The 13,126-nt window shown below is 35.6% G+C and overlaps 1 protein-coding gene across 1 annotated transcript in view; it reads left to right on the plus strand.

Moving 5' to 3' along the window:
• The window catches only part of LOC145668343 (salivary peroxidase/catechol oxidase-like), a gene marked incomplete in the record, with an annotated part of 67,866 nt that overhangs the window by 23,272 nt on the left and 31,468 nt on the right, over positions 1-13,126 (plus strand). The window contains 1 exon segment of the mRNA XM_081736103.1: positions 4,416-4,710. Coding sequence (XP_081592229.1) covers positions 4,416-4,710 — 295 coding nt within the window.

The following is a 13,126-nucleotide window of genomic DNA, read 5'->3' on the forward strand; positions in this document are numbered from 1 at the left end:
GAAATATTGTGGATGTGAAATGATGGCAACTTATTAAAATGAAACATGGAAAAAGACAAATGTTAAAAAAAAAAGGAAGAAGAATGGAGAATTTTAACAAGGCTATTTTACACGTGTCGCATTGTTTAGTTTAGTCATTGTATTGCCTAGCCAATTACCTCATAAGTTATGATAGATAAATAAGAAGATTGTCCCCATTATTTTTAGGCGAAATAAGAAGACTTATTTTGCCTGATTCTCGTTTCGCCCAAACTGGCAAAAATTTAAAAAAATCATAGAATTAAAACACGAGAATAGTTACAAAAGAAAATTTCTTACTAGATAAAGGATAGAGAAATAGATATATGTATATTATTAATATTGATATATTTAACCATCAATATTTTTGATCTTGTGAAAAGGTTAAATTTTATCAGCTAAACTACAGGAAAATGATAAAGCTATCATATTTTATTTCAAATAAAGCTTATATTTCACATAACTTTATGAAAAATGAATTAGCAAACAAACAATTGAAACATCTCACTAATCTACTGTTCTAGACTAGGGTGATCAAACGTCTCGTTTTAAAAGTGGTCCAGTGTCCCGAGAAAAAATGCTAACGGGACGCAATATATCGAATGTACTCTCTGAATTTCATGTTTCTAAGTGAAGCAGTTTGGTCTAGGCGTTAATCAGTCAAGCAAGATTTTTCTTTTATGTAGCAAGATTTATTGAAATTTGTAATTCAACACAATAAATTGAAGACACGATTCACGGCAATTATAGCATCTGATTCACTTCTACTTTGAAAAAGAATTCACAATTTTAAAAAATCGTGCCTATCTGGTTTATGTGAACCCACTAGCATGTAGATCAGCATTCTTGTCTTCAATAGGTCTATACGCAGAAGTGGTCTATACGAGCAAGGGGACTACATTGTAACAACGAAATCAGTTCAGTAACGCTGATGGGTGATAGATGGTATCACTGAGTAAGTGTAGAAAGTGCTTGAGTAATAATAATACCAGGAGCATACTATAATGATTTTTTTTACACATATTCAAACAGGTTACACAGCAACTGATCAATATAATCTCCCTTTATATTTATGCACTTTTGCCAGCGATGTGTCAGCTTCAGAAGAGCCTGGAACTAATTGTTTGGATTCCCGCACACTCATGTTTGGACAGCTTGTTCAAGATCATGAGCATCTGCAAAGCGACGACCGCGCAGAGGTTTTTTCATTGCTCTGAACGGATGTTAATCGATGTGAGTCAAGTGCGGAAAGTAGGGAGCGTGTGATAGTACTTTAAACCTTAGTTTATCAATGGCAGCAATGGTTTTCCGGCTGGTGTGAGGACGTGCATTATCATGTTGTAGAATCACTTCTTTCGCTCTTCTTTGTGGTGGACAAACACCGTATGCGTGGGTTTCCTCTGGTCTCTCCCGTTTCCTCCCACTTTCTTCATTCCACCATTTCATTCATTACTCATCATCACCGCCTCCTTTAGCCTAACCGGCATAACCGTGGGCCGTAAAACTCAAAGAGTTCATTTCATTTCATTTTACTTTCGCTCTTTTTCCCATTCACTTCCTTTGAATGGCACGACTTAAGCGTCTCAGGGTCTCCGCATATACTGCACTGTTAATCGTGGCTTCGCCTTCCAGCCAATCGCTCAGGATAATGGAACCACGCCATTACCAGTCACAATCCTAGACATGAAATCTTCGAGATCATGACCATGGCGTTCCAAAAGTTCCCTGCACACATCTACACGGCATTGTTTTTTTCTCTGTATTCAAGAGTTTTGGAACCCATCTTGCATTGACCTTCCCCACCTGTAAGTGATTGTGCATGATGTGCTGCGTGGCGTTGCTGGTTGTTGCTATGACAGATAGCAGCCTCTACTTCAAAGAGTGTGATATATTTGTTCTCTTGAATGGTCGTCTCTACCATGGCGAGCAGTGCCGGATTTAGTTTTGATGGCGCCCTAAGCTATTGAAAGGGACCCTTTATACGTCAAGCTTTAGAAGCCCTTTATATATCAAGATTTCTTTTTTAGTGACAAGATGTCACTGTTTTTTAGGTTTGAATATATGCTGTATGCTAATTTATGGATCACATGGATATCCACATGGAAACAAGGATCCATTACAAGCAGGGCTGGCAAATGGGGGCTTCATTATACACGGGGCTGGATAACAGGGTCCCCGTTACAAGGGGGACTGAGAAATAGAGCCCTATTACTTGCTTCATAAGAGCCTAGTTCATAACAATACAAAACACCGTTGTTGTGTGTGCGTTTTATCTTATTTGTTTTTTCTTGTTACTTGGAAATTACATTACAATCAGTTTTTTCTTCAAATTTTTGAGCCCCCAAGCGAGAACTCTAAGCTATGGCTTGTTTAGCTTATCCGGTACTGATGGCGATGATGTCTGGTGTTGTCACTGTTACTTTCTTTCCAGAACTAATCCTCTTTTTCGTCGAATACTACCCACTTTCCATCCTTCTACTCAGTTGTACACTGGTTTCTACGATAGCACATGTTCTCCACAACTGTCACAAATCGGCTATGGATTTCAGCAGCTCCCACGTATCTTTCCGCAGGAATCACGACGTCCAACGCTGTTCTCCATAATCAGTTTCCGTGTTATCCGTAGTAATAGTCACAGGAGCTCAAGTAATGGGCTGCACAGGACGTTGCTGTCATCCCAGTTGTCAGTTGCACTCCTAATTGGTAGATGAAATTCCTAGATGCCTGTGATTGCCTTTCCAAGTTCAGTAGTTCACAGTACCCGTAACGAGAAAAGAAAGTGCAAATCATTATAGTACGCCCCTCATAATAATAAATCAAACTGAGGACGTATTTCTCTCACACCAAATCAATAGTGCGATAATGTTTGGTAACAAAATCATCTATTTTATGAAAAATGACGAGTGGAGTATAAGATCTAACCACAAAGACGATTGGCGCAAAATTGAAGACAAGCAGATAACATATAAAAATGTAAATAATTTGCAAAAGTTTGTACGCCATTGTACTTAAAAGAACTACCAGAATACATCTAAGGAATAGAAGTAAATACTTAAGGAATAAGATATAAATCGATTTGTAGAATTGATTGATTGTGGAACTAAGCATCAATTTTCAGCACCGAGGGTATATGAGCTGTGTATCTACAACTTATACTCTTTAGCCATGAGAGAACTCTAGTTTAAACTAGGATACTCTCCAAATCACTACTCGGATTTCTATCCGAGGGAAGTAGCGGCAAGAAGTAGCACCAATGGGTTACGAATACCATTAGCCATTCGGTCATGAATAGACTTGCAGAATCGAGGTTAGAGTATGGAAATGTTCATATTAAGGAAAGTATCTCAAGTGGTAGAGCGTTAGCTTCGCATTCGGGAGGTCGTGGATTCGATTCCCGCTGCCGACCATCCTGACTGGGGTTTTCCAGGGTTTCCCTCAGTTCTACCAGGCAAATGCCGGGATGGTACCTACTAAACAGGCCCTGGCCGATGCCTTCCCAAATCCTTTCCATTGTTGTTGTTGTTGTTGTTAGATATCCAGTGTAAAATGGCCTCTGAGCTGTATCTGGTGGTTGTTAAATAAATAAATAAAGTACATAACTCAGAATGCAGATTATACGTAGTGTGTATGTATCACTTTAGGAGAACATGTGTCTCTGTTAGCAGTATGTATCACCATTAGTGAAAGATCAACGACAATTGATACAATGTGTTTCGTAATACAGTGTATTTTTACACATATGTATATAGTAAGTAAACAAATAAATAAATGAAGAATCTTTACTAGCAGAATAAAAATTATCCATTATTAGCAATTTACGACATATTTTTACCTCCATGAGAATTCGTTTTTCTCGATTTTTTCGTAACCACGCATGAAAATTTAGCCTTAACTTTCTCATTTTGTTCACCCAACATGTCTTATCGATTCATACATTTTTTATCTTTGAACATTATTATACTTACACATTAATTAAAGTGTAAGAATTGATAATTGTTTGAGCTTATATATTATGAGCCATATTATGTACTGCCATTTTGTTAATGTCATAATGAAATGTTTGAAGATTGATTACTTCAGCATCAGTTTCATTTTATAATAGGTGCCGTGCCAGCATCAATTTTTAGGTTTACAAAAAATAATTTTTATCGATTTTTTTCGAAAATTACGCATAATTATTTCATTCATTCCTAGTATTTTGTTCAGCTCAATGAGATTTATCGATTAATATACGTCTCATCTTTAGACTTCTGTTTCATTAACGCCAATATAATATTGAAGAATTTACATTAATTTATTGTGTCGAAGCTGCATTTGTTGTCCAGTACACAAAGGTAGAACTACTAAAATGAAATCAAAGTATAAATACTAATTACTTCCAACCTTTGCCATTTCAGAGGTTCCTCCTGGCCTTGACAGACCAAACAACGGAGTTCTTCGACCTCCACCAAGACCACAGGTTGTTGTGCCACCTTTATCACCTAAACAGTTGAACGAAGCTGCTAATGTGGCTATTTCGAGGATATTGGAGCGTTTGGAATTACAAGAACTGCTGTTCGAGAACAAGATTGTCGTGGTTGAGAATTCTCCTGCTGGTTTACACAATGAGTTCTTTACGACGACCAACGAAACACTGGAGAAGGGAGATAATGCTCAAAAAGGTGTTGAAGCCAGCGTTAGTCTTGTCAATGAGTAAGTTCAAATAAGCGAATAGTTCTTTTGATTATAATTATTTATTTATTTATTAAGTTGTTTCTTTCAGCATACCTCTACACTTTATGTAGAACAACTAAATTCGATTAAAAATGGATGTAATAAATACAGTGAAGAATAAATGAGAAAAGGAACTGGGGAGAATTTGATCTTAATGAGTGGGTAGATCATGACCTACTTACACCAATACTTCCAGCATAATTTGTTTCTGGTGGGTCCCAAATACATATGCTGCATACGGAACTTACGATACGGATTGATGGGTTAACCGTGATGTACTTTTGTCTGTACTTCCGGTATTATTTGCTCCCGGTGGGTTCTAAATAGGTGTGCTGCTTATAGAATTTAAGATACAATGGATGAACCAAGCATTGACTGTGCTTGGGGTATCATTTTGTTTCCTGTGAGTTCCAGAGAAATATATTTCACATAGGACTTAAGCCACAACGGATGGGTCAAGCATGACATTCTTCCGGGACCAATTGTTTTCGGTGCTTTCCAAAGAAATGTATTGCATATGCGCTTACAATTATTGTGTTTTGAGTTGGTCTGTAAGTATTATACTGAAAGAGAAAGAGGGAATAGAATATTTTGTCTACATTTTTGAAACCAGAAACTTCAAAGAATAAACACATCAAAGGTAATCAACGTAAGAACACGTACTGAATGAAAATAAATGTGAATTCTATGACTACCCATAGTATTTGGAACCGATAATGCACTTTTGGAACCTTGCGCTTCTACTGAAACCAGAAGTGATTAAATCACTTGACTCATTCATTGGTACAGGGAAAATTGAATGATGCCCTCGAAACAGACAATAGGATGTCACGGTAGCTTAGTGTTGAAGGACGCGAGGCACGCTGTGGTGCGACGTATTCCTGCGCCTGTCAGTTTGTGGTGGACAACAACGTGTTAGTGAGATTTGCCGGACATTATTTCTAGTCTCGTCTCTAGAGGAGTGTCTTGTCTAGATTCTGGAATAATCTCATCTCAGCTCTCGAAAAACTTTCCTCATCTCGTCCCGTTTTGCAAATTGAGCTTCCTCGTAGCAAAGCGGTTAGCGTACGTGCCTTTGCTGTGAGAGGCTTGGGTTCGATTCCCGGCGGGAGCTCATATGGTTAGGATCACATGTTAGGCTCTAGGTTTACGTCTCATATAGCCTCGCTGCTAAAAGGGACGCTAAACTAAAAAGAAAATTCGTTTTGTAAATATATGTACAAAATTCATGATCTGTTTTAATTTCGTTCTTTCTTAATTATTTCATAAGGAAACTATCAAAATCCTTTCGCGTCACGAGCGATCCACACAGGGTGTAACATAGTAACATTCAAACCATATTTGTTATTGGAGTATACGAGCATTCTGTATGACCTGTGTGTGTTCGAGCTCCCTCGTGGTTAAGCGGATAGCACACGCGCCTTTGGCACGGGAGACCCGCGTTCGATTCCCAGGAGACTCTAAATTCAAATCAAATCAAATTTATGTGTCTTCAAATGTTGATAAATGCTTCTCTTTATGTTCATATAACCCATTTATAGCTTTTTATACTATAAATCACGTAATACTAAAACAGTGTTTGAGATTTAATACTTGGATAACCTTGTGTCGCGAGCGAAAGTTGGGTCAGTTCTCGTTTTCTTCGCATTTGAAAATATTCTCGCCTCGTTTCCGAAACAAGACATTTTTTTGATGTACAAGACTAATGTCCCAAAAATTAGCATAAAATCTATGAAATGTAGTCCTTAAGGTTAACATGTGTCTGAACCACACATATTTCTTCCGAGAAATCAAATATGGATTCCGCGTACCAAAAGTTTAACGTTTATTCATTTAGCCACGAAGTGGTTTTAAACATTCAGTGTGAAGTTCAAGATCGATAATATTTCATTTAACCATACTGTCTATATATGATTTATCTTGCTTATGTTCTCACATTTATAGCCACATACATTAAAGTTGGAAAAAGATCATTATGTATGCTGTTTAAGATTATGAAACCATCCTAAGTTGCAACCCATATGCGTGACTTTATATTCTATTATACTGCCTCGAAGATAAATATAAACCAAAAACGAAAAGGAAAGACGAGAAAAAAAAAGTATTGTATAATCATTTCTACACACATATTTTATTAATGTGAGGAAAGAAAAGTGATTGATTGTAAATATAGATGCTCTTTTAGACGAAATCGAAGATCGCACAGTTTTATTTCCCACGATTTTAAAAGCTTAACCTTATTCATTATTGCTACAGCATTTTAAATAACTAAATAAAAAAATCTAAAGACTGTTTTATGTAAATAAATAAACACGAACTTAACAGGCGCAAAAAAATATATTCATGTGGGAATTTTTAAAGAATGACGAAAAAGGCAAGGCCATGGAATTTTCCATTTTTTTCCATCTATTCTATAAGGTCTCTAAAAACGAGGCTTTAAATGAAGATGGGTATTACTTTCGGTTGATTGATTTGCTTGTTTTGATTTACACCCTTATACCAAAAGCGCCAATTAAGGAAGGCAAACAGGAAGGGTCAATTGCCCCACTTTGTCACGGAGTTCCATTATATGTTATGTATTAATATTATTACTATTATGCATTAAATTACAAGTATATTAAGTAATCTATCCGTCTATGGCAGCCGCAAGGAAAAGTTTCGGGGTTTAACCTCCTCCCTTGAGCAAGTTATTATGGAATAATAAACATTAAATATATTAAGATATACAGTACTAGCAGCGTTCACCCCGCTTCGCTGCGGTCACCCCGGAACGCAATAAACTTTGTTACTTAGATAATTTTTACTTTTTCGCTTTCAAGTGATATGATAAAAACCATAGAAGATTGCAGTAAATGTTAACATTATATCGCCTGTCATTTATGTTAACCCGCCCCGCTTCGCTGCGGTCACCCCGGAACGCAATAAACTTTGTTACTTAGATAATTTTTACTTTTTCGCTTTCAAGTGATATGATAAAAACCATAGTAGATTGCACTAATGTTAACATTATATCGCCTGTCATTTATGTTAACCCGCCGAGTGACACGGTCATGCGGGTTGCATATAAATACGTTTATTTTTATACCTATGATGAACTAACAAAGGATTTGTACGTTATGGACACTTGAATGGTCAATTATCTCAAGACACTGGTAATTAAAAATTAAAGTGATATGATAAAAACCATCTAGGGTCCAAATCCTAATAACCCCCCAAAAATGAAAGAAATTGGTTCAGCCGTATTAGCGTGATGAGGGAACAAAGGATTTGTACGTTCTCTTTTATATATAAGATTAAATATATTAAGATATACAGACTTTCGATTATCCGGCCCCCGTACTATCCGGTAAAGGGAAAAAAAGTAAAGAAAGAAAAGAAAAACTCCGTAATAAAACGAGGATTTTTTTTTTTTTTTGGAACGATTTGCAAGACTTCTTAACACCTAAATAAAAATCAACTTTGTCAGGGAAAAGAAATTATTCTAAAAGATTTATTAGGACTTTTTCATATTAAAGACTTTCCAAAAACGACTTTTTCGTATTAAGGACTTTCCAAAAAGCAAAAACTGTAAGTTGTGCCTCTTTTAGGTCTACATTTTCACACATGTATAACCAATTAGTAATGAAGAGTAAAACAAGTTTAATCATTAGAATGTATTTTTTAAAGAATTAGACCTACGTTTTGTGTTAATGTTTTATTTATTTTAGAATTTTATGTATGTATTTAGTACAATGTACATTGTTTTATGTTCCCTACGATCAAGATAGACATTATGAAATTTATCTTATATTTACCTTACAATATTTTTATTCTTCGACAACCTTTCTCTGTAATAAATTTTCAAAATGTACAGCATACTACATAACAAACATTTTATGAAGTAGTTTTTGTATTAAGAGGTCAGAAAGCATGAACTAAAGTGATTTTTGGAATATAAAGTGTGTTTTTAATGATATGGGTGGAGCAAGAAGTAAGTAACTATAGAACTCCGGTTTATCCGGTTTTTTTCTTGGTTATCCGGTCTGCCCTTCTGTCCCATTAGGTCGGATACTTTGGCGTGGGAGACCCGGGTTCGATTCCCGGCGGGAGCTCATGTGGTTCGGATTCCACGTTAATCAGTAGGTCCACGTCTCATATAGCCTCGCTGCTGAAAGGGACGCTAAACTAAAATCAACTCAACTCAACCCATTAGGTCGGATATTCCTGAGTTTACTGTATATACAAAAATTCTATTGTCCTAGAAGGAAATGAAATTGAGTGCTTCAATCCTCCCCTTAACGTAATTCTTACGCCACTGCTTCCGATTGACCAAGTTTGCTGTGTAAAATGAAGTTTTAGTTTCGACTTCGACTCTCATAACATGGTTTATCTGGATAACATCCAAAAATAGAACAAATGTGTGCAGGCAGTGGCGTATTTAGGGGGGGGGGGCTTCCGGGCTTAAGCCCCCCCCCCCGAAATTTTACATACTATAGCAGCGTTTCCCAACCGGTGTGCCGCGGCACACTGGTGTGCCGCGAATGGGCCGCTGGTGTGCCGCGAAAAAATCGAAACAAATTATTAATTCTATACGAACCAAATTGCAAGACAGGGGAAAATGTATATTTATATTTCACATTACTATGAACCTCTACTATAAATCTACAATTTTAAATTTCATACTGTGTTACTTTTCTGTACATTTTTAATGTTGAAAAACGTATTTATCATTGTCATGACCATTATTACTTCTTTGTTGTTGCAGACTATTTCGTAACTTGAAATTTTAACATATCATTCAATAAATTCAACAAAGCAAGCATGCATACAAATTACCTACATTTGTGTTTTAAAAGTATAGGAGATTTGTTTATTTGTTCGTTATTTAGTGATCTTCCCTTTTAGTTAGAGGTTAGATACAGTTTTCGAAAGAGAAAGTGGATTTTTAAAAACCCGAGTTCTATATTTCATTGCTATTGTTTTCTATTTTAAAATTAATATGAAAAATAAGTATAATGATTTAGCACGGGGGAAAATCAGTGATCGAGCTTTCTTCTCTGTAAGAAGGAAATTAGTAATCACATTAAAATACCACGGTTATTATATATATATATATATATATATATATATATATATATATATATATATATATATATATATATATATATATATATATATATATGGGTGTGCCGCGAGAATTCAAGTTACACCTGTAGTGTGCCGCAAGTTGAAAAAGGTTGGGAAACGCTGTACTATAGTAAAGTATATGAAATATCTTGCAGAATTTTCACAATTTCAGGCAAAGCCCCCCCCGAAAGTTAGTAAAGCCCCTCCCGAAACAAAATCGTAAATATGCCACTGTGTACAGGTGAATTACAAAAAGCCACTACTTAAAATCAGTTGAATAATACTGTTTGAAGTAATAATTTATGTTTTACGGAAATGCTTCACAGAACATTTTCTAATGTAACACAGTAACAGCTATTTTCAACACGTTTTATGCGGCTATGAAGTCATATCCAGTGCAGTGCATAAGTTCTTGGTTTCCACGGAAAGTGAATTTCACTTATTTCAGAGGGGGGTCCAAAGCTTTTCGAGGGAAATTCAATATGAGAATAAATTATATTAAAATTTGTAAAAGTCACCGCTAAAATTACAGAAAAGTCAGGATTTTGGGGAGAAGGGATATCCGGATCCCCCAGGACTCACCCTTGCATATGTTTCTGTACTGTAGTGAAAAATGTGATAATGCTTACTTGTCAATCTTATTGAATTAATTTTTAGTCCCAAATTTGACATAGGTGAAATGAAGGTCAATCGTGTAAATCATGTAATATTTTCAGCTACAATATCCACCACACAAATTGCTCTCACTTAAAATAAAGCTATAAATTTTGATCGCAAAATGCAAATAGTTATGAGGGTGGAAAAATACTGGCCTTCGTCTATCATAAACATCAAACAAACATGCAAGTTCATCACCCTTGACCCTTTCATGTAGACGTAATTAAAGTAAAAATAATCTCAGTATGAAGGACTAATTAGTGATTTCCACCTTCAAGTTTTTAAAAAGTTCCTTGTTTTTAAGCGTTTGCAGATGATAATCATTTATGTTGTTTTCCATTAATTTCACGCTTTACTTTCAAGATGGCAGTATCATAGTGATGTGGGATTATAGTGGTTTTATTCTTGCGGTTTTTCTAAGACAACCTACCATTAGGTAATCGCTTCACCTACAACATTTATTAATCCTGTGGGAATTTTTGCTTTTAAAGAAAGGGTTATTTTAAAAAATGAGCAAAGTGATTGCTAACTACGTAAAAAGAAGGAGGAAAAATGAATATATTCTGAAATATTTACCAACATACCGTGAAAAACATAATGTTGCGCGTTCCGTTGTTACATAATCGCCTTTAATTGGTAGTCTCAAGTTACAAATGCACTGTTGCTAACTCATGAATACTGAGCTGGGAATCTTTGCAAGTAGTAAATTCTAAAATTACACATTGGGACGTGTGATGTAATATACAAAGCAGTATGTTTCACTTTATAAGACTCTGAAGTCTTATTCATAGTGAAATGAAAGATTTACTTTAATGTTCCACGTATATGAACTGTGGGCTAAGCTAGGTAAATATAGGGTTACGCAGTGCTGGCCCTTTAGGGAAGTCACATGGGTAAAAAAAAAAACTCTACAAGTTAAGGGAATTAGCAGTTTATAGCTACAAGCTGTATTCAACTATTAGTAGGTCTAAATTTTTACATCTTCTTCCGTTAGGTTATAGGATGACTACCCGCGATGGGGGCAAAGGGGAGAGTTGCCTCCCTCTGAGTTTTCGAATGGTGTTCAGTTCTTAGAAATATATGTCAAAATATACTGATTTGCTCTGATATACTATGGTACTTAATACGAGGGTCATTTCAAAAGTTCTACACTGAAATATATTATGGAAGTAAATATGTATGTTCCTACTGAAAGCGATAAAACAATAATTTTTACCAATGTGACCTCCCTCAAGAGCCACATATGGTTTACCATATGTATAGGAGTAATTGAAGGGGTCCCGAAGTAGCCAGAGTCTCCTAAAACACTGTGCCCCCTAGAATACCATTGAATCACAGGCTGAAAATGTAGTCATTGAATGATTCTGACCCATACCGACCCCCTAACAAAATATCCTAGTTATGCTAATGATCATATAGTCATCATTATAGGTGTTCTGCTATTCGCAACTGAAATGTTTCATGCTTTATGTCTTAACTAACCTCTTCGTCTTCACGTCCGATTTTTCTGTTTTGATATCTTCCACCAATTATAGCCTCCTTCGCCCCCTCTCTCTCTCTTACTTGCCACCATGCCTTCTAGCACGTTCCTACTTAGCCAATGTCCCAACCTGTTTCTCTTCCTCTGCAATAACCTCTAAAATTGATCTTTCTTCCATATAATTTTTTAACACGCTCTCATTCGTACTAAAAGAAAAATAAATAAATTTTACAAAAAATTAACTCCATAAATTTCTTAATGGCAAAGTGGGAATTTTTAGGGTCTGGAAAAGGGCATGTCCAGATAAAAGAGAACGTCTGATAATAATGTTTATGAACGGCAAATTCAAATAATGAATCAATAAATATACAGGTGGAAATGGTCTCCCACAGCAGAGGCAATTCTCTAGAGGCCTCTAGAAAATTGTTCACTTCTTGGAAATACATGTCAAAAGGTACTAATTTGGTCTCAAATACTATAGTACTTTATATATTTATATGAAATACTATAGTATTAGAGCTATGGTATTAGAGTAGTTTATGTACGGTACTTATTAAGGATATGTGCTTACATAATTGTTTTATATGATATGCGTACATGTGCATCAAAGTTTGTATTTGCTTATGTATCAGTCTTTTTGGCCCTTGGAATCAGTCTTTTACCCAACTAAGGAACGGCCCTTTCCCCCCCCCCTCCTTTGAATTGGTCTTTTGCCCCTTTAAATAGGTCTTTTGACTCCCTTGGAAAACCGTTCCTGAGATATGATCAACATAGGCAAGATTTGTAATACTGCTCAAAATTGTTGTAATTACAAATACCAAATACGTATTATCACTGTAATGTTTACGTTGATGTAAAAGAAAGCAACTATCATTTTAAAACATTCCTTATGATTTTTTTTTCAGCAACCATCTAACTTATTGGATACCATATTTATCTTAGCACTTTTTCGAAATAAAGCCTGTATTAAAAAATAAATTTTCGATTTCTTGTAAATTTTTTTATTTATCCAAAATGCATAATACTATGGTTAATCTTATGGACATTAAGAATACTATGGACATATGTATAATGTACATAATACTATGGATATTAAGTTACCTTAGATATGCGCCGTCTCGTTCATCTATATAAGTTGTTTTATTACTGTTG

Source organism: Thermobia domestica, chromosome 13, assembly GCF_964235325.1.
Source record: "Thermobia domestica chromosome 13, izTheDome1.hap1.1, whole genome shotgun sequence".
NCBI lineage: Eukaryota > Metazoa > Arthropoda > Insecta > Zygentoma > Lepismatidae > Thermobia > Thermobia domestica.